This window comes from Haemaphysalis longicornis, unplaced genomic scaffold, assembly GCF_048455015.1.
Source record: "Haemaphysalis longicornis isolate Haplotype H1 unplaced genomic scaffold, Haemaphysalis longicornis Haplotype H1 scaffold_13, whole genome shotgun sequence".
NCBI lineage: Eukaryota > Metazoa > Arthropoda > Arachnida > Ixodida > Ixodidae > Haemaphysalis > Haemaphysalis longicornis.
The window spans coordinates 42,803,823-42,830,222 of NW_027526233.1; the positions used below are offsets into that span (position 1 = coordinate 42,803,823).

The 26,400-nt window shown below is 48.6% G+C and overlaps 1 protein-coding gene across 1 annotated transcript; it reads right to left on the reverse strand.

Moving 5' to 3' along the window:
- Nucleotides 1-8,079: 8,079 nt before the first annotated feature.
- On the reverse strand, nt 8,080-21,604 carry LOC144163802 (uncharacterized). Its single transcript, XM_077694512.1, has 3 exons — nt 20,092-21,604; nt 10,563-10,652; nt 8,080-8,528 (listed from the first exon to the last, which is right to left on the reverse strand). Exons 1-3 carry the CDS (start codon nt 21,602-21,604, stop codon nt 8,080-8,082), a joined length of 2,052 nt encoding a protein of 683 aa, XP_077550638.1.
- Nucleotides 21,605-26,400: the final 4,796 nt, after the last annotated feature.

Below are 26,400 nucleotides of genomic sequence, written 5' to 3' on the forward strand. Positions count from 1 at the left end.
AGTTCTTGCAGTTGTCTTCCCATGGTTCGGTGTCCTTGACCCAGTGTGTCGAGGATGGTTCCACTTGTCTTGGTTGACGATAGCCGCTCTCGCTGCGCCTCCAGTTGCGCCTCGGTGAGCTGAACGACCGTGTTGTGGGTGCCTAGTTGCACGAGTGTTCTTGTACTCGTTGACTCGCTCAAGCCCAGCGCTCGCTTGTGCATCCTCCGTATCATGACGTCGAGTTTGGCCTTTTCAGTCTGTGTCCACTGGTGGCACGCGACCGTGTAGGCGATGTGGCTTATTGCGAAGGACTGCACCAGTCGCGACAAGGCCTCCTCACGCATGCCCGTCTTCTTGGTGGGCACTCGCTGTAGTGCCCACATCGTGCTTGCCGTCTGTGTTGCCAGCTTTATCATGAGGTTTTCCTTGCTGCCTTTGCCGTTGATGAACATGCCCAGCAACCTGATCTCCTGTACTTCGGGGATTCGTTGGCCCGTCTTTGTGATTATTTCTAGGCGGAACATTCTCTCGGGGGTGGTGGTTGTTTGCCCGGCTTGCGGGGGCAGTACGTCAGGAGCTCTGACTTGGCCTGTGAGCACTCTAGCCGTCCCTTCTAGGCTGTTCTCGATAGCCGTGATCGCCTTCTGAATTCTTCTTTCGATGCCCGCGTCCGTAGCACCGGCAGTCCATAGGGTAATATAGTCTGCATAGACGGTGTGTCGGACGCCCTTGACTTCCACAACTGCTTTGGTCACGCGGATCATTACGACAGAATCCCTGTCTTGATGAAAACGAAGCAGTGATTTATGTCGGCTCTGTGATCGTGTAGAAATTTTCGAGTTTGCAACTCTCTCCTGTCCTCGTCTTTGGCGCGAGAAGTTTGGTAAACAACGTGGGAGTCTCGGTGAGCTGGTCGCTTGCTTTTTACGTGAACTTGTGTGCTTCCAGGACGCTTTTACCTGTTATGCCTACCGTCAGCTTGCAGACATGCCTTGCTGCGAAGCCAATGCAATCGCACTGTCACCTGCCATGATGTTCGATCTTACTTATCGTCGGTGAGCAGCTGGCAGATTTTCTGCAACGTGTTACGTCACTATTGCGGCTCGCATTCTTAAGAATGCTAGGAACACAGTTTGGAAGCAGCGGAGCACATACCCCTCCCAATTTGGCCAATCCCACAGGCCACACTCCTACTAGCTCGATACGTACCTAGCTAGCCCGGAGCGCACTTCAAGCCCTGAGCTCCAAATCTATCAACGTCATGAAGAAGGGGATAGTCAGGATAACCGCCATCGGGAACAATTGCCAATATAAACGATGCAGGATGGGCAGAACAACTCGGATTTATGAACCACGCCAGAGGAAGACGTATCTCGCCTTTTTGGGAGCGACATTGTAGAGCTATCGACCATTTTAAACAATCCAGGCAATGAAATACCTGTCAGTGCCCGAAGGAAGGTACTCGAAACTTTCTAGAGATTGCAGCACCGGATGATAGTGTTATGCAGGTGGCTCTCACGTTCTGAAGGCCAGATCAAGGAACTACGCACTCAACTTGCGGATTCTTTTCGCAAGAATGCCGATGCCCAGGATTCCCCACTCATCGCGAAGCAATCGTATGTGGAGGCCACAAGCAGTTCACAAGCGGCTATTCATTCTGGCAGTTCCTCGTTGCCTGTCCGTGTCCATTTAGTCATAAGGACAATGAGGCTGCTGCTAGACCCTCAACTCCAATGAACAATCCAAACTACGTTCTACACCTCGCTCCTCTCCTTCCAACAGTTAACCCAGGCCCCGAGATTACGGCCATGGTCAAATCTACTCTTGGAAATGACCACTCTGAAATCGGAGTGACGCAAGTAAAGCTCATCCCCACACGTACTGGTCTGACAGTCGTATTAGCCGATCAAGCTTCAATAGGCAACCTACAAAGGGCGATAAAATCCCATGCTCACCTAAAGACTGCACTGAAGACATCCCGACCTCCCCGCCGCCTACCACAATTCAAGATATCTGGGGTGGACCCCAGTGTAGTTCCTGCGTTGCTAAGGAGTAACATAAATACCAGAAACAATCTCAACTTTCCTGAGCAAGAGGTCAAGCATCGTACATATTTCAAAGACCGGTCTTGTAATAATGTGCACATTGTAGAAGTGTCTCCATCGGTATATAGATTATTGAAGGACAGGGAACGAATCTTGGTTGGTTGGACTTCTTGTCCAATAAAGAAAACTTCTATGTGGCTGCCTGTGATAAGTGCGGCACATACGGACATGTCGCAACAAGATGCAATGCGCAGATTCTTTGCTGTGCCTATTGTGCGGATTCTCAGGCGTCGGCAGAGTGCCCAGTGACTGATCAGGAAAAAGTGGTGTGCAGGGAGGTTCGGCGGTTCGACACGCTTTTAATGCGCCATGTTGCTTCACGGTTGCGTTTCGAATCTCTAGGCTAAAAGCGAAAACAACTTAGGACCTGCCTTCTACGCACGCTCTCTGCGTTCCATCCACCACCTAAAGTACTTCCACAAACCCTTTCACTTCATTTATTTATTATGGCTACGCTAAATTTCCTGCAAGCTAACCTCAACCACACGCGCACTGCAACTTCTCATTTAGTTGACTTCATCGAGGCGCATCACATTGACGTGGCTTCTATTTCTGATCCGTACGCCCGGGGGTCAACTGTACAAGGAGTGCCGCACCATTACCTCAAGTGTTTCAATCAGAAGGCTCCTCATTATATGATTTTATTGGCTCGACGAAACTTTGACGTCTTTCCTGTTTATTTGGCTCCTTACGTGGTTGCAATCAAAATACAACACCAGGAATTTATTATGCTTTTGATTGCTGCATAGGCTACGCCGTCCGTTTCACTAGATTACATACTCGCTTTACTGAATGATGTCTTTGAGCGCTACAATTGTGTCAATATGATACTGTCAGGGGATTTCAATTCCCGAAATCTCTTGTGGGGTGGCACCGTATTAAACACTCGTGGGCAGCAGTAAGCACATTTTTTGCTTCCGAATGGACTGCAGCTACTGAATGATCCTACATCACCGCCGACATTTCTGAATCAGTATGCAGAGTCGTGGATTGACCTGACGATGGTTCTTGGCGCTGTTTGGGAAGGTGGTCATCATTGGAATGTCCATGACACGCCTTCTTTGTCAGATCATCGCTTAATAGTTTTTAGCCCTCTCTCAGTTACATTTCCTCGTAAGAGACGCCTAACGAAAGCGGCTACACGTCACATGATTGAGCACTTGACAAGTGATCCTTGGTTTCACCATATCGATTCGCTATGCTTTGCCACGCCCGAAGCCCTCGATTCTGCAGTTAATGCATTTTATAGAAAGTTTGATCGTGTCAAAAAAAAGTACGAGAGCGTCCCAAAAAACACAGTGGAAACATGTGGTGGGCCGATACAGAGTCCGTGTTCTACGTCGGCATTTTCAGCGATGCAAGGATGCGCTCTCAAGTTTACCTATTACAAAGCCCTCAGTGACTACAGGATTCACACAGAAGAAGCGAAGATCACTACAGGAAGACTGGCGTGTTCATGAAAAACAAGAAGAAGCTTATTCGGGCGTCCCTTTGAAGCCCCATTTAGCCGCTATACAGTTCTAACACTATTGCCTCCTCTTCTGCAAGCTGACGGCAGCTCTACAACTGGCACCATACAATCTGCCGACCTTCTTCTAAAGACACTTATATCAGAGGATACGAGGGAGAGTGATACGTTGGCTCACATGGCGTTCCGCACGTTTGTTGCCCACACACCATATCAGACAGATCACCAAGACGTCTACTTCACCCAAACCGAATTACTAGCAGCCGCCCGCAGCCTGAACCCTAATTCAGCCCCTGGATTGGACGGTATTACTACTCTTATGACTCAGCTAATATTTACCCACATTTCCCCATTCTTCCTCAATCTGTTTAACACCTGCCTTCAGCTTGGACACTTCCCGTCCCAGTGGAAAATGGCCCGGGTTACGTTCCTTTCAAAACCTGGAAGGCCACGACATCAACCCTCGTCATACCGAACAATTTGTGTTACATCTATGCTGGGGAAACTGCTGGAGAGGATGCTAAATTCCCGTTTATACTTCATCCTTTATCAATGTGGTCTCCTCCATCCTCACCAGTATGGTTTTACTAAGGGGAAGAATACGACAACTGCCTTGGTGGATTTTCCTCCCTCCCTGCAAGAACGCAGGGATAAAGGTGATTTATCTTTGGTCATATCTTTGAACTTTGCCGGCGCCTTTGACTCAATTTGGCATCCAGGGCTTCTATATTTCTTCCGGTCGCAACGGTGCCCTAGCAATATATACCGGCTTTTTAATTCCTTTTTGGAGGGCCGAACAATGTCATTTCTTTCCCACTCCGGAAGCATTACCCATGCAGCTACAAAGGGAAGCCCCCAAGGTTCACCTTTAAGCCCGCTTTTATGGAATGCTTATATCCACGGTCTGCTCTTTCTTCCGATGCCTGATAACGTATATCTATAGGCATACGCGGATGACATGATCGTTGTCATACATGGCCATACGCGAATTCAGCTTGAGACAGCGGCTCGCCAAGCCTTGGAGAAAATTACCACTTGGAGCAACAACGCCAAACTTCGGATTAATCCGACGAAATGTTCCTGCTTACTGGTTTCGAGAGGAGAACGTGGAGCAAGCCGAAAACCCACATTGAGACTTTACGGGACGTCGTTACGATATGTGCCTCAAATGAGGCTCCTTGGGGTTGTTTTCGACAACCTTTTAACCTTTTTCGCTCACGTTAATCACCTCAGAACCATCGTCGAAAACCTTGCGGTCTCCATGATACGCTTCAGTCGTATGGACACCATTGTAAATAGACAGCATCTTCGCCTATTACATCATTTGGTTGCGATGCCAGCCGTTTCGTACGCCGCTCCTGCGTGGTGGTATACGGGTCAACACTCCATGCTTCGGGAAAGAGTACGCTCGCTTCTCAGATCTACACTGTTTGCGGTCACAGGAGCGTACACGACAACAAGAACGGCTGCGCTAGAGGTAATAGCTAATACGTTACCTCTAGAAATACACCTAGACATCCAAGTACTTATGTTTCTCCTGTTTTCTGAGCGGCAATCCATCACGTTCAACTCGATTAATGGCGAACCATCCGACGTAGACCTTCCCATTGACTCTCTCACTCATCCAGCCAGATTGATTCGAATTAGCAGCGGGAGGCTTAATGCTGCCGATGCTAACCAAAGATTACGAATCCCTGGCCTACACGCCTACACAGATGGGTCGCATACTTCTACTTCAGCTGGTGCTGGCTTTGTAATCATGTCTGGGCCTGATTCTATTACAGCAGTGCGCCGTTACCGGCTGGTTACCCCAACCTCTTCGTTCGACGTAGAAGCACTAGCCCTGAACAAACTACTTCAGCTTTTACTTGATAATCCACCTTCTTCTCCGGTTCACATCTACACCGACAGCCTCTCTCTGCTAACCGCCCTTGACAACCCGTTTAATCAGTACACAGTAGTTCACCAATTGAAAATAGCCATCCTTTCTCTCGCGAATGTTGTTTCTGTTCATCTTTATCATGTACCGGGAAACTCAGGTGTTTGGGGTAATGAGCTGGCGGACATGGTGGCGGCAAGTGCGGCTACGAGAGGAGAAGGTGCCTTCGGTAAACTGTCGAAACGCATGATGAGATCTCGATTAACAAAGAGCGTCACCTGCAATGGCAGCAAAGGTGGTCGACAGAAAATACCGACAAAGAACTGTACAGATGGATACCCAATTTATTGGACATTCCCTCCTTCTTCCCTCTACCAAAAAAGCTAACTCAGTTGACCACTGGACATAAACGGTTCCCACATTATTTTTATAGGTTACAACTGACGGTAACATGTCGATGCTTCTGTGGACAAGACGCACCCTCCATTTCTCACTATTTACAAGATTGAACAAGAACAGTTGTGTACGTTCGACCACTCCACAATTTAATAAGAAAAGCACTGGAACGACCCCATTTACGGACAGTATTGAATGACTGTGTAGCGGTAAAAATTTTAACGGAACTTGTTGAGTTCATTTAAAAGGCACTGCCTGAAGTGTGACAGATATCCAGCAACGCGAGCCAAGATGTACTTTTCCGTGAGTGATGTGCTCAGTTTTTTAGTGTTAGTATGACTTGCTTTTGTTCTTTGCAGTGTGCAGGGCTGCAATATCACATCAACAGCATTTTCTAGTATGATGTGTGCAGTGTGCGGGGCTGCAGAATTGTGCTGGCTACCGTATGCTGATTCGCTGTGTGACTGGAGTTCTCTCGTGCAAGCGCAACATGCACCGAGTTTTGTCTGTCTTTTTCTTATGCAGTGTACAAGGATATAGCGGCATGCTGTTTCTCCCCGCTTTTAAAAGTTTGCGAGATATGCTTTCACAAGCTAGTCATAGGTGTCTATTTTTGTTGACTCGTGTCAGCTTTATAGCGTTGTAGACCGCTTTTCGGTACTGTGCGATGCCACATAATATGTGCATGTTTACCTTTTTCTTTTCGCAGTGTGCGAAGCTGCCTTAGTGTGTATGTTTTATTTGTACTGATTCTGATTTATTTTTGTCATTCGTGCTTCACCAGTTCGCTATTAGCTTGCTCCCTGTGATTTGGGTAAGCGTGGAGAGTTTGGTTTGGTGCTAGGTATCATTTTTTTTCTCATCCACAAATTGGTTTCTCCACAAGAATATTTTAGGGATATCGCTCCTTTTTATTTTTTTTTGCTGTTAACCTGCCATAGCTTGGCTGGAGCCGGTTGGTTCCCCGAATTTTTTTTATTATTGGGAACACAGAAATAATAAAGGAATAAAAGGGTAATATCGTCTGCATAGACGGTGTGTCGGACGCCCTTGACTTCTACCACTGCTTTGGTCACGCGGATCATTACGATGTTGAAAAGTAGTGTCAAGATTACCGACCCCTGGTGGTTTCTCACGCTGCTCGCGTCCTGTTCTGGTATTTCAATTTCTCCTGCGCGGAGGTGGATCTTGCGGCTTGTCAGGAAGTCTTCTATGTAGTTGTAGCTACGCTCTCCCATATTGAGCCTCGAAACTTGCGCCACTATGGCCGAGAATTTTACGTGGTCAAACGCACTTTATATGTCCAGTCCCAGTATCACTTTACCGTCTCTGGTTTCGTTTTCTCTGATGTCGTGTTTCAGCTGCAGCAGGGCATGTTGGGTGCTTAAGCCTCTTCGCAATCCAATTATCGAGTCCGGGTAGAGCCCCTCTTCTTCTAGATATTCCTGCTAACCGTTCTTCAGCATGTGCTCGAAGACTTTCCCCACGCCCGATGTCAGCGAGATGGGTCGCAGGTTTTCGATGCTCGATGGTTTCGGGATAAGATCCGTTCTAGCCCTTTTCCACTGCATCGGTAGTTTTCCGCTCTGCCAGCACTTCCTGTAGTATTTAGTCAGTCCTTCTATCGAAGAGTCGTCGAGATTCCTCAGGGCCTTCTTAGAGATCCCGTCTGGACCCGCCGCCGATCTGCTGTTCAGCTCTCGTATTGCTTGCGTTACTTCCAGCGTCGTGATCTCTCGTTTCAGTTTTTCATTCAGGGCTCCTGCGTAAGCCGGGTGTTTCTCGGTCTCCGTTTGAGGCGTGTACTTGGTTTTGAGCTTCTTTATCAGCTCTTCCTTGCCTAGGGACTTTTCAGCTTCGTGCATGACTAGGACCATAGGGTTCTGCTGATACTACTTAGTTTTTGTTTCGTCTAGTAGGTGTCTGATTCGGGAGCAGGCTTTGCTCTTGTGCAGGCTGCCGTCTATGCGGTTGCATACCTCGTCCCATTGGTGCCTGCATAGCAGCGCGCTGTGCGTCTTGGTGGAATGGTTCAGCTCGGTTACCTTCTTGCCTAGTTAGCGGTTCCACCGCTGCTTTTTCCAGCGCTCCTTGATTGACTTCCTTTGGTCGATTAGGTACGCCAAGCAACTGTCCACGCACGGGACGCTCTCGTTCGGTTCTATCTTTTTGGTCGCTTCTTGTATCCCCTTTCTTAGCTCGGCCGTGCAAGCTTCAATGTCTTCAATGTCCGTCTGTCCCGGGCCGTTTTATCTCTGCCGACGGAAGGCGTCCCAGTCGGTCCATTTGTGTTCGATTGGGCGTCCCCCTTCGTTCTTCAGCTCGATCTCCGGTATGTAGTGGTCGCTCCCAAGGTCTTCCCCGGTGTTGCGCCACGTGACTTCCCCTACATTTTTGACGAAGGTCAGGTCCGGCCTAGAGTCCCGCTGGGGCGACGTCGGGGCCGTTCTCGTAGGCTGTTTGTGGTCCGTGATTATGGTGTACCCTTGCTCCGTTGCCTCGTCAATTAGGTCTAGGCGCTTGGCCGTGTCTCTGCTGTAGCCCCACGCCTGGTGCGGTGCGTTGAAGTCGCTTCCAACCACCATCGGTGCTACTCTTCTAGCCAGCTTGTTCGTCACTCTCGAAATGATCCTGAACTGTTGGCAGTAGTCTTTTGGGTTGCTGTAGACGTTCGTTATATAGAGTCCCCGCTTACAACCTTTTCTCGGGGCGATTTTGATGCAGACGAGTTCGCACTTGGTTTTTTACACCGTTTTTTTTTTCTATTGCGGTCAGGCTCTTTCGTACGAAGGTGCAGACCCCTCGTCCACCGGTCGTGTCGGCGTGTGCTCTGTACCCCTGTAGTTTGAGGTCCTGCACCACTGTCTTCAGCAGCATGATGATGTCCGGCTTATTTAGTGAGCTCCGAATGTGTTGCTGCAGCGCCGCCTTCTGGTTTCCGAAGCTTTGACAATTTTATTGCCAGATGGTAAACGGCTCGGTTTCCGGCTTTTCCTGTGCGTTGTCTTGGCATTGTTGTTATTGCATCGTGGTTTGCTGCACCTGTTCTTGGGCGTAGGGATGATGGGCGAACTGCGCCGCGAATATTAAGTTGCGTATCATTATTTTCAGCGTCTGTTCGAGGATCTCAAAGCGCTCGCACATGTTCCTGTGGGACGCCGTCATGGTGGACAGCATCTCTACTAGCATCGCGAAGCGCTGTTCCGTTACCGTCGCAAGGTTTTTGTCTGTAGTCGTTAGGTTGCCCACCGTGGCCATTAATTTGTCGAACGTAGTCGTCAGCTTTTTCATTTGGGCGTCGTAATTTTTCTTGGTTGACGGTCTCGTTCGTTTCTTTGGCGCCTCTTCGTCTTCATCCTCATCTTTCGCAATTTCCATCGCCGTGCCGTTCTTTGGCTGCTCCTCTTGCTGATGTTGCTTTTGCTGCTATTGTCGCGGTTGTACCTGCTTGTTCTGGGCTGGTTGCTTTTGCTGCTGTAGCTGTTGCGTTTGTGGCGTGCTCGTCTGGTACGCTTTGTTTTCTTGAAGATCTTCTCCTTGGTGGTATCTCGGTTGTTGCTGCTGTTGTTGTATTACGATTGCATGCTCCGTAGTTTCTTCTCCAAATCTTCAAGCTTCCTTGCCATCGTCTCTTTGGCCGCTCTCAGCTGTTCGCAGTATTGGTTGCTTCTCTTGTGCATGTTCTCGCTCGCGGCGTCGGCCCACCTCAGGTTTTCCCATGGCTGTTGCTGCTGCTCTATGCCGTGCAGGTGCCCCGTGTGTGAAGTCCGTCTTTGTGACGCACTCCGCGACGCGGGGTGCCGGCGCGATGCACTTCGCGAGGCGCTGCGCGACGTGTGGTACGATCCGTTCACCCCACGTGACGTCATGTCGCCCAGCCGAGGGAAGGAGTCCGGCAATGTCACGCACTGTCTATCGGCGTTTCGGCGCTCCCATTTTCGTCTTCTCACCACAAAAGGAATTTTAAATTTTGCCTTGCAGACCTTATCTCCGGTGGGGTAACCTTCACCGCACAGTTTACATTTGGGAACGCACTTGTGTCCATTGTTGGGGTTGCTCACTCAGCCCCACAGGCACACTTTCGCGTTGGATGTTGAGCACACGTCGCCCCGAAGGCCGACCCTGCCACAGCACCTACACACCTCAATCTGTTTTCTGTACAAGCTGCACTTGTATACGTAGATTCGTATCTTACGTATCTTGGCAGCTTTTCGCTCTCGAAGGCGACGATGACCGTCATAGACGTTCCAATGCGCTTGACTCCCACTGCCGTCGGATTGTGCTTGGTTAGAATCTGCTCTAATATTCCAGTCTCGCTGTCTTCCATTCGTGTCCCTTTCATTACTCCCTTTATCGTGCCCTGGGCAGCCGTTCCGTATGGGTTGATTTCATACTTGTTTCCTGGCACTTCTGTCGCGGATTCGGACGTATTTTTCTGCGCGTTCTCTGCTCGGAGTGCTGAGCACCATAATGTTTTGTTGGTGGTTGTGGTATGCCATGTCTTCTCTTCGCTCCTGCCTCTCTATGCCCGCGGCCGCCTTAAAGGCTGCCCTGACGCATGCGGCTCCTCTTCTCGCGATGTCTAGCACACCGCGGGGCCTCAGTACAATCTTAAATACTTCCGTTGGCCTATTCGGCATGGGGCCGGCCCCAATGGCCCCCTTTCTTGCACTCGTGCCTCTTGAAGCCTTTTTTTTACGCTCGGTTTTATCGGCGTTGTCGATCGGCTCACCTTGAGCACCTTGCTTCTGCAGGTCCGGCTGCTGCCTCTTCACCCTGTCGTGGCCGCCGATGTATAGCCAGCCGGCCGAACTCTTGAAGTCTTCTGGCGATATATCCTCCCTTTAGACTTTCACGCACATTCATTTCGATGGCCCGTCTTCGCATGACGTCGCCGCCATGTCTTCCTCCATCATTCTCGGCGAGAACGCCGACTGCTAAGCTTAGCGAAGCGCTAGCGGGTTAGGCTTAGCTTCGCCGTGCCGGCGTCGAAAAGTTTACTTTCGATAACTCGGCGAGAAACGCACCTTTTTGTTGAAATCCGGTGGCGGTCGACAGTTCTCGACTTCGCGAAAACACTGGTAGCAATATCTTCGTGGTTAAGACTATTGGCACTAGTTAATTGGGCATAAATTACAGAGCTGATGTAAGCACGTTCGCACTCCTTGGCGACCGCAGCGCCACCCCTTGGCCGGGTGGCTGAATCGAGTTACAGACAAACAGACGGACAGACATACAGACAAACAGACCAAAATTTTTGCGTTTAAGTAGCCCAAGAAAGACAATCGTCTTTAATATGTGCACGTGGCATTTGTGTTGCAGCAACATGCTTAAAAGCACAAAATGTGGGGCCGACCCTGTCAATTGGCAAAATTTGATGCACTGTGGGGCAGCCATTGTGGGGCGTTTTTGTCGCGTTTTGTTTCAAGGTCCACGCGTAGTATTGGCCAGACCTGCTCAAACAACAAACAAAAACAAAACCCAGGTGAAGTTGTCGGGGCCACTAGCAAGAAATTTCAGTCATTTGTTTTGATTGTATGCCGTTAACAATCTGGCTGTGCTGGAAAGCCGTCAGCGGGCTCGAGACTCGTAATGCACGGCTGCGGAATAGGGCAGGATATGTGCAAGTGACATCGAAGGGCGTAAATATCCGCCGTGTGCAGAGGCACCAGTGGGGTGCGGTGGTCGTGCTGTATTAACCATGCATTCGGCGCAAACTCGACTCTTAGAAACACGTAGGCCATGAACTTGGTCGTCTACCATTGCGGGCGCTACTCGAGTGGTCGTCTACTACGTCGGCCGATGGCGTACCACGGCTTCTCGTGGCTGACTACCGCGTTCCACTCTCTAAGGCGAAACCCATTTGCACTCCATAATCTTAAGAACAGTAGACTTTTTTGGGCTACTTTAACCGGAAAATATACTTTAACCGGAAAATATTGCCTGCCTGTTTTTCGGTCAATGAATTTCTGCAACAATGCTAAAGTAAGGAGAATGTTAGCGGAAAACTATAAAGACCTTTAGAGGTTTTCCATCCAGGTTTCATTGCTCTTTTTACCCTTTTTGGGGGGTTTTAGCAAGCAAAAAATATTCGTTATAGAAAAGCCATTTCTGACATATAAACCTAAATGTCGCCACAAAAAAAACTGGGATTAACAATTCAACTTCGCAGTGTCCTTTCAAATAAACGTAATTATGGACGTTTTTTGCATAACACGTCGTAAATTCTTTGAACTATATTTTAAACAACAACAGAAAAACGGCTCACACTAATTTGTGGGCATCTTGTTGCCACCCAAATGATGGCGCGCAAGCAGCGGCACGAGGCTAAATTGAAATTGACTTCAGAAAACCTCCACAGTGTTTATCGTGGGAAAAGCGGGCAGTAAGGGTCAAATCACGACAAGTTTTCGGGGAAAGAACACAGGCATTTACGTGGCCGATGGAGCTACGTCTACGGTCTTTAAACGAGATTTTCCCCAAAAGGAGCTGCTGTGCGCCCAATTTGATTTGAAAGGCGGAACCTTTAAGTCCTGTAGTGCGAAACTCCAACGTTCTCCGTTCGAAAAATGACCCCTGCCTCAATGAGTGCATCAAAACACAATTTAGTTTTGATTGGATTTGAAGCTGGATCTCTATAGTGGCATCCCGGTGCTCTAGCACTTACCACTCTTCTTTTTATCCTTATAATATTTATTTGACTTCAAATGAATGTGTGAAAAGATATTCAGGACAAACATGCATGCTGTGTACACCTGCAGATTTGTTCAATACGAGCTGAAAAATAAAACTAAACTCACCGAACTGTTTTGCAGATTGTACAGCAGATTGTACTGAAAACTTCCAGAATCATTTTTGAAACTTTACAAGCACGACATCTACTTCTCTGAAATTTAACCTGGAACGGTCGGATGACAAAAGGTATCCCATAAAAGCACTGTCGTGCACAATACTGGTACGTGGTGGAGGTACACATGACACGACCTTAACGATGAGATGCGCACGATGTATAACTCAGTATTGTCACGTAGCCAAAGACAAAGCAGCTGTCTTGAAGAAAAACAAGTTTATTAGAGCGAACTTGTGCACCCCCTAACAACTCAAAGAATACACAGGCGGCGAAGCAGCAGTCAACAAAGCGACCTGCGTAGACCGGTGTCGGCGATTATAATGCCCCTGCATCTGCTCAGCGGGAATTTATCCCTCGGCGCGAGGGTTTCGGAAATAGTCGAATTGTATCCAGAACACTCTGGAATAACGAAGATTATTCTAGGCTGTACACATTCGTTCGGAACACTCTCCCTATGAGAAGAGATAACAAATGCCGCACAGAAAGAAAGAACGGAACACGTGCCTGCCTTGGCACAGAGACAACAGCGATAACACAGGCCGGCGCAGCCGGGCGGCAAAAGCAAAACACAAACAACCAACCCAATGCATGGTTCGGGGCAATATTTACACGGCGACCATCGCAGACCTCACACCACCTGCATGCCAGCCACTCCTTTATAGTCGCGATGATGGGCCTTTAGGCATTTCTCACCTGTCTTATGACAATACATGATACTTCGGTGAGTAAAAGTCGAATATTATTTGAAATCATCCGTTCTGCGTCAGGCTGTAATGCAGAAAAAGAAGGAAACAAAATTTTCTGCTCGGGTTCTCACTACACACAGAGCCGAAACCGCATGTTGGTGCCCAAAAATGCGAGAAAAAAATATCAGTTTCCCGCCGAAAACAAAATAACAGTGACACTAAATAAAGGTCCATGTGGCTCAGTGGCTAAGGCGTTGCGCTGCTGAGCACGAGGTCGCGGGTTCGATTCCCGGCCGCGGCGGCCGCTTTTCTGATGGAGGCGAAAAGCAAAAACGCCCGTGTGTTCGAGATTTCGGCGCACGATAAAGATCCCCAGGTGGTCAAAATTAATCCGGAGCCCTCCACTACGGCGCGCCTCATCGCCTCCGTTGGGTTGGCGCGTTAAACCCTACAATCAATCAAATAAAGGTCCATGCAGGGCTCCGAGAGTTTTAGCTGGTTAAGAGTCTCACTTTATTTCTCACTTTGTTAACGTGAACTTTACTTTGTAAATCTTCTGTATATCTCTCCTGTGTAACTTTACCATTGTAAAAACCCTATCCAACAATCGCCATCGTGCCAACTATGCCGAACAATAAGGCACCAACGCAGAACAATCATCAAGAAGGCTTCTCTACACGCAACAATATCGGCGCTTCGTAGGAGCATCGCAATAGTGGACCTAGGCTTACAGGGGTTCCCTAGGATAAACACCCCTTCTCGGTTCGCGCCTATGGTTTGCTGTAAATGATGAGTAACTGGAGGGAGAAACAAGGTCCCCGTGATTCCAGCACTAAAGAGACAAGGTTTGTTATGTATTTGTTCGTTAAGTTCAGATTTCGGATGAAGCCTATGTAGAAAGTTGATATGGTTCCACTAAAAGGCTACCATTTAAAGAGGGATTTGTAATTGCTTCGGCGACATCGTGAAAGCGCCAAAAAGCTTTTTCCACCGTGTGGACCTCTCCCAAGAAGAGAAAGAGATAAAAGTTCTAGTGACTTTTGTACTTGCCTGGTGTGCCTTCAGGACTAGAGTTTGGTTACTGTATGTCGCCATTGTAGTAAAACTCGAAGCTATCGTTTGAGACTATAGCTTCCATACCAAGTGTCTTAGATACCTGAAGCGATTTGTAAATATTTCGGAATTACTAGCGCAAATTCTACTGGAATTTCTCGGCCATGTTCCGCCTACTCTCGATGTGTTTACTCGACTGTACCCAGTAGAAAAATCAATAAGAAAATGCTGTCCTTCTCGCTCCATCGTCCTTCCCAATTTTTAGGGCATTTCATGCAACGTCAAAACATGATTGCTTGGATTACCTTCTCTACTGCATGGATTGCCGACCACTTGACAGGATAAGGTGACCAAGCGCTTATTCAGCCGCTTCCCGTCGAGTGGTTGTAATTCGTTCGCTTACGTGAACTAACCCACGGGACCTTTGTGCCAAAAAAAACTTTTGCGTTAGTTTTTTAGCTTGTTGACTGTATCAAGCTCCAACTCCAAGTCGCCCTACACAACAGTACATGCGACTTTTCGCTGACTGGTACGCAAGTAGAGAAATCTAAGGCATATTGAAGTCGTGCGAAGAGTCAGCAAAGTAATATAGGTACTAAGAAATCAAAATCAACCAAACATTTTGTCGTATAGCGTAAAACCAGGGTTGTGGGAGCTCTGTTTGCGTTCGCTAAGCTACAACAACGGTCAGAAGCACCCCACCTCTCGTCTGAGACCATTTTCCGTCTTTGTAATGCAGTCACAAGACATGAGATATTGTAAGAATTCGGGGAACGCTCACTGCACGAACGCTATAAGATAAAAAGTCATGTGAGCAGCTTCTAATAAAAAACTGAATAAATAAAAGATGTAAACAGGCTATACATTTTATGCCTAATGTTGCGGCATCTGCAATCCCTGGCCTATGGCCGAGGGGTCTGAAGCACTAAGCAACGTGTTTTGCAAGTCGCAGGTTTACTTCCTGTAAGTGCATGTTCATTATTGTTTTGCTATTTTGAAGTCGATTTACTTGTTTTTTGGCACTGTTTTGGATAGTGAATCCCCATTTTCGCGATGCAACCTTGATTGCTGTACGGGCGAGTTCGCAGAACGCTTGAAGAATGCCATTGCACGCTGGCGAGTTTTTGTTAACGTGTTGTTGACTTATGCCCCGACTGCTTTCGGGCAGAGTGCCGAATCAGCCGACCCTTTGCCTTATTTGAGGTCAAATCTTGGACATCGTCCAATCACCGAGAACCTTGTATTCATTTCACTGCTGTCAGTTGGTGCGGCCGCCGCAACAACCGCAAGATAGATTTTCTTCTGTGAGGCTTAACGTCCCTGAATGCCCCTTTAAATAAACAAAAATTGCTAGCACATTTATTTCTTTCTCCGCAACTGGTGTCCAGAGCGACAATCTTGGGCCCAACCTGCCATGTAACAGCCTCTCCACTATCCCGTCCTACTCCTCCTTCTCTCCTCTTCACCTCTGCCTTCTGCTATACTGAATGCTGGGGAGGTTAGCTCAACTGTATTTAATTTTGCCGCCATCCCACTACATCTGTGTCATCGGTAGGTGCCTGTAGCGGCTGGATTTTAATCTCCTTAATGGTGTTTATTTCTCCGCTCTTAGGCGCTTGTTGGACAGTTGTGTTGTGTTTACTATACTAAAACCAATTTAGCATGTGTTATAACTACAAGAGTTCCCGCAATTTCGTTGTGTACTGCTTTTTCCTTCAAATATAGCTGAGCATTGTTCTGCAAATAATTACGCAGAGCTGCATGAGCAGTGGTGAGAAATTTGGTTTTGAGGGATGATCCTTTCATATATCTATATCGCTGTGATGCAACCTTTAGGCAGCGATTGTTTTAGACTGCAGTTTAATCGAGTCACACAAAAATGAAGAGGCAAATCAACATTTGTTGGTTTAGGAAGCGTAAGAAAGGCTTACATCTGAAAAAAGTGTGGCCTACGTCTGTATATTTTGCCAATGTGGTCTCGAATGAATAAAGAATTTTTGTTTAGTATGCAGGGAAATATTATGTCCTCTTAGTTTCAGTTGCATAGTCAGTAGGACACGAGAAGTGAACGAAGAAGAAATACGAAGCAGCGAACCAACAAAGTCTACCCTACATTGTTTCGCCGTCTTAATGGTACGAATATTTATATATTCACGTAGCAGAATGTTCACCTCTCTCTATATGGCATTGGGTGTGGGAATGTCACATTTAGGTATGGCAAACCGCATCGCGTGGCGGTGTTTCCACCTCACACCTTGAGAGCAGCTCGATCTACGACTTTCTTAGCTGCATAGGGGTTTAAAGAACTGTTCGGTGCTTTAAATGCCCTGCCCATATTGCCAGCGAGTGTTTTGGACGAAAACGCATTATATAATAAAACAATCGAAGCCACAGCGTTACAGAAGAGAACAGTCGGTTTATTACGCGAGAAGCTGCGCAAAGTAAGCCCCGGTTGTCGCTTACCGAAAGAGGTTCCTCACATGACTGCGGTAGGTCATTTTGCGAGCGCTCAGATCGGCGAATGCCGAGATAGCATGCACGCGATGTAGCGCGCTTGGCGCTGTTCGCATGCATACGCTAGGCAGCCCAAATGTTTGTACGGAGAAACTTCTCATGGGCTCTGAACTGAGTTTTTTTATTTATGGCTGCAGAACAGGCTATATTTTTGTGCGCTGCAAGCGTCCGCACAAAGATGTGATCTTTGGTAGCTTTTCGAACCACATGGTGCATTGGTTTTTCAAATTCTCGTAGATATTCTGACAAGAACACGGTGAACGGGAAGCTGCTGTTGCGGATCTGGTAGCGTGACCGGTGGTGGCGTACGTTGATCCGGAGTTGGGGCAAACATTGGGGCTTGTAGGGCGACGAAAGAAACTTTATGTTCAGAAATCTACATGGCGTTTGACTGAGTGAACAGGCTTTTTCGCTCCTGCGCGCAGGAGCTTAAATAACCAGGTTGGGTCCACCCCGTTTCCCCCTTTCCTCGACTGACGTCAGTATGGTCCAATCAGGGGCGCCCCGACTGACGTCCACACACTCACAAAGAGATGGCACTTTGCACAGGTTAATTTTCAGTTGACTCCTGATGATGCAATGGTTGAAGCTCCGAGAAGACACCCTGACCCCGTCGATAATCCGGCGTGGAGTACTCGTTGAATAGCAGCGTCTCGGATCACAACAAAGCAGTCCCCCGCTGACGATTGCCGCTGGAAAAGCAATGCTGCACGTCTTTGCAAATCCCTCCCGGCCTCCCTGACTCGCGGGCGGGAAGCCGCGGAAAGCGCCTTTTTCAGCTGAAGCGTCCCTCTCCGCCGCGTCATCGCATACACAGCCGGGTCGCTCCCCACCGATGAGGGTAGGGGAGAGGAAAACTTGCGATAATGGGCCGACGGAAGCGTTGGGTGACTGAACCCGACTGCATTGCAGACGGGCGTCGTAATGTCAATACGCCGATCGTAACAGCATCTCCGGCCGGCGGGAAGCTCCCGACGACATTGGTTTCCAGCCCGTGTAGGAGGGAGTCTTGTCCCAGGTAGAGACTTCGGCACGTCACACAAACACCTCAATCGGTCCTCCCAGAGGGTAACCCATTCTTTTAACACGACGAAACGGTCAGAATCACGGCACAGACACTTGCGGGAACACTCCTGGCTTTTCCTGTCGCGAAGGGATTCATGGCTCTCTCACGTGCGCTCGCAGGTTCCGAAAAACGCAAAAAACACAGCTACAAAGCAAGCGGGTGCAAGGACAATTCCCTGAAAGACCACCAGGCTGCTTCTAAATTCAAACAAACCTACTGACTAAAACCCATCTAATGTGGCAACACTCAACACGAGAATATGAACTGAATAAAAATAAATCTGGTATGCAAAACGCATCAACAAAGGAACTCACAATGACACTAACCGCAGAATTCAATATTGGTAATAAAAACATAGTTCAGGAAAAAAATATGAAACCATATTCCTCGAGGCCATCCCTACACTAAGGGCAGCGGCTTAGGCCGTCAGCGTTGCCATGGAGCTTCCCCTTTTTGTAACGGACCTCAAAATTGCGCTGGGCTCCCCATTACGCAAGACAACCAAACTGGCACATACAAATGCCTCAATATACAAAAACTGACCATAAACACGTAGTACTAAACGCAACTACTTCCGGTGTTTATATACAACGATTTCGTACACTCCATCAGGGTGAGACGAAATGAACACTGACACGCAGATTCCGCCTACCTTACGTGGCGTTAAATCGAAAACATTAACCCCTTCTCCAAGGATCGCCACAAAAGTTACGCTTACCTCACGCTGTGTTCGACCTCTAACAATAACTACTTTTCCAACGCCGAGCAAACGTTCTAACTATGTGGTGTTAGATCACGCACATGAACCACTTCTCCAACAAAACACTAACATAACGCTTAGTTCACGCGGAGTTCGATCACGAACAATAACAACTTCTCTAACGCCAAGCAAAAGAATAACTACGCGGCGTTAAAGCATGACGATCGACACACTGCTAACTAAAAGAAACAGACGCTTAACTACCTCTGTCTTACGAAAACTCGACAAACACTTGAATAAGAAAACAGAATGAGCAAAGTACGCCATTATACAAGCGCACGCTGATTCGTCTGAATCCTTGAAAACATTCTAAGCACTCGTCAAAACAAACATTTCCGGGTGTAGCCTGCCGAAACGTTGTTGCCACTTAGGCCGACCACCTGTGCTCATCTTTTGCAAAGTGCACCGCACAGTGTACGGGGGAGGTCTCTGACACTGAGGGGGAAAACAGGCGCAACGCGTGCGGAGAGTACGGAAGTAAAGGGAACCCAGAGAAGAATGGGACGCCCGACCATGACGAACGCGTCGGCGGGGAACGCCCTCTCGCCGAAACATCCTCCCCCCCATCTCTCCGAGAATTCCTGCGGAACCCAGTCACCCCCTTCTGCCCTTTCTGGCACAGTGCCCCTCGGCCTTTGTCACGGCTAGGGAGCGGCCTCTTTGTTTCCCTCGGACGTCTGAGTTTCTGTTTAGCTCTGCTGCTTCTGGCCATCTTAGCCTTGAACGCTGCAAAGTGAAAGGGGTCACGTTCTTTCTTTGCCTTCTCACGCTGACTGTTTTTCGGCCGCCCCCTTTTCCTTCTTTTGGGTATCGCGGCGCATTCGAGCGGCAATGCGCCGATCCCAGGCGACTTGCAGTCAAACTTGAATGGCATGTTACGGCTGCGCGGGCCCACCTGCGCGGCTAATGGTTCGGCTCGCGCTCGGCGATCCACCGACGCAGTGGACTCGTTACTTTTCTGCGCGCCTACGGACTTAGGTCGCGCTTCGCCATCTGCCGACGCAGCCGACTCGCTACTTTCCGACGCGGCTACGAAGTTAGCTCGCGTTTCGCGATCCGCCGACGCGGCCGACTCGCTTCTTCCAGGCGCAGCTACGGAGTAAGCTCGCGCTTTGCGATCTGTCGACGCAAACGGCTCGCTTCTAGTCTGAGCGACTACGGGCTCAAGCCGCTCTTGCAAACTCTCGGAAGTGGGTGGGACAAATCCGTTACCTAAGAAGTCGGAAAATTCACCCTCGTCTCCAGGTTGACCCTCGAGTTTAGAGCCTTGCGATGTCACCTCAACTACCGTTGCCGGCAGGGGCGCCTTTACGCTTAGAGTGCTGCTCTCACCCATGCACTGACTGGTGGGTGCCACCCCGTTTGAACTGGGCGCTATCGCTGCCAACTCCCGAGCTTTTGAGCGGGTCAGCGCTTGGACAACTACCCCGAAGTTCAAACCCTTTTGCCGCAACAATTCCTCAGACCGGTTGGAAAACAGGTACGGATATTCGGGCGGCAAACTAGGCGACACCGCGGCCTCGGTGTCAAGTACCCCGAAGGGGCCCTCGATACAAATTCGCGCAATTGGAAGACACACGCTGTTTGCCTCTACCGCCTGCTTGATCCAGGCGCACTCGCCTGAGGACTGCTCTGGGGTCACGTAAGATGGATGTACTACATCCATCGTCGCCGCGGAATCTCGGAGTACCCGGCAGCATTTGCCGTTCACCGTCATCTCCCGAATGTACGGTTCCAGCAGCTTCATATTCACATCGACTTCACCTGCCGACAGAAAAGCTACCCTGGGATTCCTACACCCGGCGGCCACGTGGCCCGGCTGGCGACAGTTGAAGCAAATCAGTGGTTGTCGCTTTTCGAAAACCTTTTTCTGATGCTTCGCCTGGTCGTCTTTTGTCTCCGCTTTCTCATCGTCACGGTGCTTCCAATCTTTCTCTCTAGCGCACTCGGCATCTAGGGAAACGCTGTCTTTTTGCCACTTGGGTTTGAACTCCCGCTTCGGACCCTCCCTTATTTCTCCAGCATGACGCGACAAGAACTCGTCTGCGAGCTCGGCGGCTCGTGTCACCGTTGTGACATCTGATTTGTCCATTACCCAGCTACGCATGCTTGCGGGGATACGGCGGTAGAACTGCTCCAAACCTAGGCGTTGTACAACTTTATCGTGGTCGCCAAACGCGCCCTCCTCCTTTAGCCACTCCTCGAAATTCGCCATCAATTTATAAGCTAACTCCGAGTATGACTCATTTCTCCCTCTTTCACCTTCCCGAAACCGCTGCCTGTAGGCCTCCGCTGACAACCTGTACTTCTTTAGAAGACACGCTTTTACTTTGCTGTCATCTTCTGCCTCTTGTCTAGTCAAGCGGGCTACCACATCGGCGGCTTCACACGGCAACAAAGTCAGTAGGCGTTGCGGCCAAGTGTCTCTAGGGAAATCCACTTTCTCGCATGTGCGTTCAAAATTTACCAAAAATAAACCCATGTCCTCTCCCACCTGAAGCGGTTGCATGAGGTCCTTCATTTTGAACGATAGCTTTTCTCCTCCCCCACTAGAGGCCCCGCCAACACCACTACCGCTTCGGGCTTTCAGTATTTCAAGTTCGAGCCGCTTCATTTCTAGCTCATCTGCACGACGCTGTGCTTCCGCTTCCGCTTCTGCTTTCTTTCTCTCATCTTGCTCCCGTTCTTTCATAAGCTCCAGGCCCTCTGAGAGCTCATCGTCGTCTGCCCCCACTGCTTCGATAGCCTCGATGATTTCTGGCTTTCTTTTCTCATCGCCTAAGCTTAACCCCAACATTTTTGCCAACTCTAGGAGTTGCGGCTTTCGTAGCGACTTCAGGTTCATGTCCGTATCGAGTGCTGCCAACTGTTACTGCAAAAAATCCTTTACCCTGACGCACCAAAGAAACCTCGCGTCAAAAGAGTAATACACACAAAAAAAATCATTTACCCCGACGCACCAAAGAAACCTCGCGTCAAAAGAGTAATACACTTTACCTCCCTCGCTACACTTTGTAAGCAGAGCCTGGTAATCCCTCAAACAGAATGGCCTCGCACTCACCAAACTTTGCAGTCATGCCTCCGTGAAGTCGGTTCCGATGCTTGGAGTCGACCCATGCGTCATGGAGACGATCCCGTCCGCAGTGGAGATGATGTCGCCGTGGTGGAGACGATCCCACTTGCTGCCAACCAGTGTTGCGGATCTGGTAGCGTGACCGGTGGTGGCGTACGTTGATCCGGAGTTGGGGCAAACATTGGGGCTTGTAGGGCGACGAAAGAAACTTTATGTACAGAAATCTACATGGCGTTTGACTGAGTGAACAGGCTTTTTCGCTCCTGCGCGCAGGAGCTTAAATAGGTTGGGTCCACCCCGTTTCCCCCTTTCCTCGACTGACGTCAGTATGGTCCAATCAGGGGCGCCCCGACTGACGTCCACACACTCACAAAGAGATGGCACTTTGCACAGGTTAATTTTCAGTTGACTCCTGATGATGGAACGGTTGAAGCTCCGAGAAGACGCCCTGACCCCGTCGATAATCCGGCGTGGAGTACTCGTTGAATAGCAGCGTCTCGGATCACAACAAAGCAGTCCCCCGCTGACGATTTCCGCTGGAAAAGCAATGCTGCACGTCTTTGCAAATCCCTCCCGGCCTCTCTGCCTCGCGGGCGGGAAGCCGCGGAAAGCGCCTTTTTCAGCAGAAGCGTCCCTCTCCGCCGCGTCATCGCATACACATCCGGGTCGCTCCCCACCGATGAGGGTAGGGGAGAGGAAAACTTGCGATAATGGGCCGACGGAAGCGTTGGGTGACTGAACCCGATTGTATTGCAGACGGGCGTCGTAATGTCAATACGCCGATCGTAACACTGCGCATAGCAATATTGACCTATCCTCTCAAAAGCAAGAAGCTGTGGCCGTGTGTTGCCTTTTCAGTCTCGGGGACGGCAGCCATGTAAGTAATGTAGATACAGCGTCATGACTCATGTCTTATGTCTTGCGGCCCCGTAACACTATTTCCATTCATTATTGAGGGGAAAACAGCAATTTACCTTACGTATCCTAAAATGAGTCAAGCACAAGATACGGCTTAACGGTTAATTAGAAATTATGTCATGCTGTGGGTCAGCAATGTTGGGGTCCGAGTGCGAGTCCTAAATTTTGAAATATTTTAGATGATCCGGATACTTCTGGCTGCCATTTATGGGTGTAATTTACTGAGAAATCCGCTGTCTCCAATTCGCAGCGTCTGAAGTCTTTAATTGTGAGTTTTACGCGCCAAAGTTGCACCAGGCGCGCGAGTGAAGGTCTCGGGATTATGTTTCACCACGTGGGAATTTTTACGTGCACCGAAATCCTGACAACTGGGTGTTTTCAATTTTTTGTCTCCAACCGAAAGCGTCGACCGCGGCCTGGATGCGCGTTTCTAGGCACTTCGCTCTACAGGATACCCACGTTTCATGTGTGATGCCAATGCGCGCTATATTAATTGAGCGCCTGCTAAAAGGCGCTCGCCGTTCTGGCTGTTTAGCGTCGCAGTTCAGGAGTGCGAAGTGGCGCTAGCCACCTGTGCATGGTTCCACTGCGTATAGCTTCACTTTTTCTGTTCCCACGTTTTTCTTAAAGTAATTTTACTATTTATTTTTTAATAATGGTGAATTTATATGCTTTAGGTCATTTTATGTTATTGGCGCAGCCTATGTGAAAGTCAACGTTTTAAATCGCAGGAAGAGGTGGACGCATTCGGGCTTTGACAGGTATGTCACGTGGGGTGCCGTACAGTGAACATTAGGAATTCTCGCCTGGAATAAAACCACTGTGCTTGAGATCAACAATAAAGCACGCCACACACTGAGCGAACTCTCGTGGTCAAAAAACTATTGATTAATAGTTATAGTTTCAGTGTATAAATTAAACTTATTACTTTGCTGTCACGTTTTGAAAATACAAATTTTGGCAACATGTAAAAGCGTGCGACTGCTATACAAAACCTTGAGAAAATAAATAAAGCTTTTTAAGAGTTCTTTGCTTTTGTTCCGCAGTTTTACCAACTTTTTAAATTAGAAGATTTTAAAACCTGACGCGGCGAACACTCCCACCGAACGTCGACGTTGTTCTGTCTTAGAATCTTTAAAAATCTCGGCAGTCGTTTTTTCTTGAAATTTGGGTGTTTGCCAGGCCTTTCAATTTTTCATCTGCCAGGTGGGTTTTAGATGCAGAGCATTTGATTTACTCTCCTTGTCCCTCCGGCGTTGTCGTCGTTGTTGTCGTCGGCGTTGTCCACCCCTCTGCCATTCTCCTCGCCGCGCGAGCTGCGCTCTCCGCCGCTCACCCCCTCTCCTCTCCGAAAACGAACACTCTCTCGCGAGGGGCATTGGATTTGATTTGATTGGATTGGATTGGATTGGATTGGATTGGATTGGATTGGATTGGCTTGGCTTGGCTTGGATTCGGTTAGATTGGATTTGGATTGGATTGGATTAAAGTGGATTGTGTTGGATTGCGTTGCGTCATAGCCGCGGCACGTTGCGTCATAGCCGCGGCAGACGCGCTGGGGCCGGCGCATGTGCAGTACTCTCTCTTCCGTGGTTTCCTCTCCTTCGGGCGCGCTGCGCATATAACCGGTGTGCCGTTCTCCGGCGAAGCAACATCCACGCTTGGCTCAAACACCTAGAGTCCACGCCGCTTTACAAGTACGCCAACTTCGTCATCGACTGGGACCAGCTTACGCAGTCCCCTCAACGTTATGAGCGCTATAAAACGCGTTCCCTTCGCCGCTCCGCCTATGCGTCGCATCTACACAGGGGTTCCCGCGAGGGGAGGTGGGAGTTTTTTTAATTACGAAGTTAACTTCCCTCTTCTTCACTGATCGAGAAGGCAACCGAGCAGCCCTGTTGTTGGATAAGGAAGCCATTGTCTACAGATGTAATACGTTAGAAAAGTTTTTAAATAATATTATTCTTGGAGGGTTGCAGAAACAGAGTTGAACGCAAAACCGAAAAAAATATCCAGAGTTGTCAAACTGCGAAGTGTTTCGCCCCTTGGCACCAAGCCGGCATCTTTTCTTGCGCTTAACACTCAGCCTTGCGTTCTTCACAACTAACTCTAGTTCCGGTGCTGTGATTTGTGTGCATATCATATGTTGCCTGTACAGGTTTCGGCCTTACATTTGATGTTAAAATACAACATCAATATTGTGGAGCTTAACAGCATCACTTAGACAAATAGTCGCCGGGGGCGCAGGGCAATCGTCGACACACGCTCAGACACAAGCGCTCCGCATTTTCGTTGATTTGTTAACTGCAGGGCAGCCGGCGCGAGGCGCGCGCTTAGGTACGCGCGCTCAGCAATTTCTTGGTACTTTTAACTGTGGAGAATAAAAATTACGCTTTTGTAAATGTCAATTTTTAAAAATGGGGCTTCGTTTCTTGTATTCGTTTATGCCGAAGCCTAATGACTGCGCCCCTGAGAGCACGCCCGTAATAACGTGTCCGAAAATATTGAATCAATTGTCACTTGCAAATATATCTGCAATTTCAATGACGTTTTAAGTCCACCATTGCGCAGTCATGGCAACGAAGGTAAATGTAGAACATTTTTAACTAACATAATTATTAATTAGGAAAACAAATGAGGAGATATCCACCTTTGGTGAAACGCGAATAACGAATGCACCCTGTGCACGACGTTTCTCGCTAAAACTCAGTCATGCCCAGAATTACTTCCATGTAGCTGCTGTTCACCACAATAGCACTAGGTGCGCCACGAGTGATAAGCTCGCATTTTCTGTGAAGCCCACGGAGCGAACAAAACCTTAGCATGGGCGGAGTCTCCGAGCTACTCATCTAGCAAACAAATCGTCCAGCTACTCATCCCCTGAGCTATACGTTATTGCTCATTTATTTCATTGGTAATGAGAGCTAAATCAAGCATTGAACTTAATTGAAATGAATTGAAAAGAAGGACGAGTTTGTCTTGCTGGCAGTATCCGCGCTGGCACCGCGTTGCGCCCCGACATTGGCCGCTTCTGTTCGCTTGGGAATACTTGGGTGGGCGATTGTTTTAAAGAGGAAACTTTCAGCAATTGTGTGCTCTGTAACTGTGTTTGCTGTTGTGTGGAAGCATGACTGTTTTTAACACCGCATAAATCTTGCTGAGAAGACTAGGCGAGAGAAAAATCAACAAACTCTTACTCGAAATCACATGCGGGAACGCGAAGCTTTCCAAAGTAAAGGCAAACTAAAATGAACGTTGTTAGATTATTTCCGACACCAAACGCACCAATCCAGCCAGAAGCATGCGGATCCACTTTACACACAATAGGAATCAGGGTAACGCGATCCTTACATCATTTGAATGGTGAGGGGGTGTCAGGGGGGTCCTCTGTCGTGGCGTAATCGGATAGACGTTGACTTTGTAACGCGGAGGTCCCCAGTGCGATTCCGACCGCGGGAAGAGATTCGTGTTTGTTCGCTTCGCAAACGATCATCATTTCTGTTAGAGAACGTTGGGTCTCCTGATGTGCATTCCGGGTTGAGAACAAGATATTACAGGCGGTGAGAAAGCGTCGATTTAATAACTGGCCACAGCAATTCCCACTCACCTCTTATTCATCCAGTGCCACGAGGGCATTTTTTTACCGTGAA

What these genes read in the sequence shown, in the direction of transcription:
- LOC144163802 (XM_077694512.1), bottom strand. Translation starts at nt 21,604, where the DNA reads ATGAACCTGAAGTCGCTACGAAAGCCGCAACTCCTAGAGTTGGCAAAA. An exon ending in ACCCACCAGTCAGTGCATGG is followed by an intron (nt 10,653 to 20,091) that starts GTGAGAGCAGCA and finishes TATCGCCAGAAG; the next exon opens with ACTTCAAGAGTTCGGCCGGC. An exon ending in GCAGAAGCAAGGTGCTCAAG is followed by an intron (nt 8,529 to 10,562) that starts GTGAGCCGATCG and finishes CCCCGAGAAAAG; the next exon opens with GTTGTAAGCGGGGACTCTAT.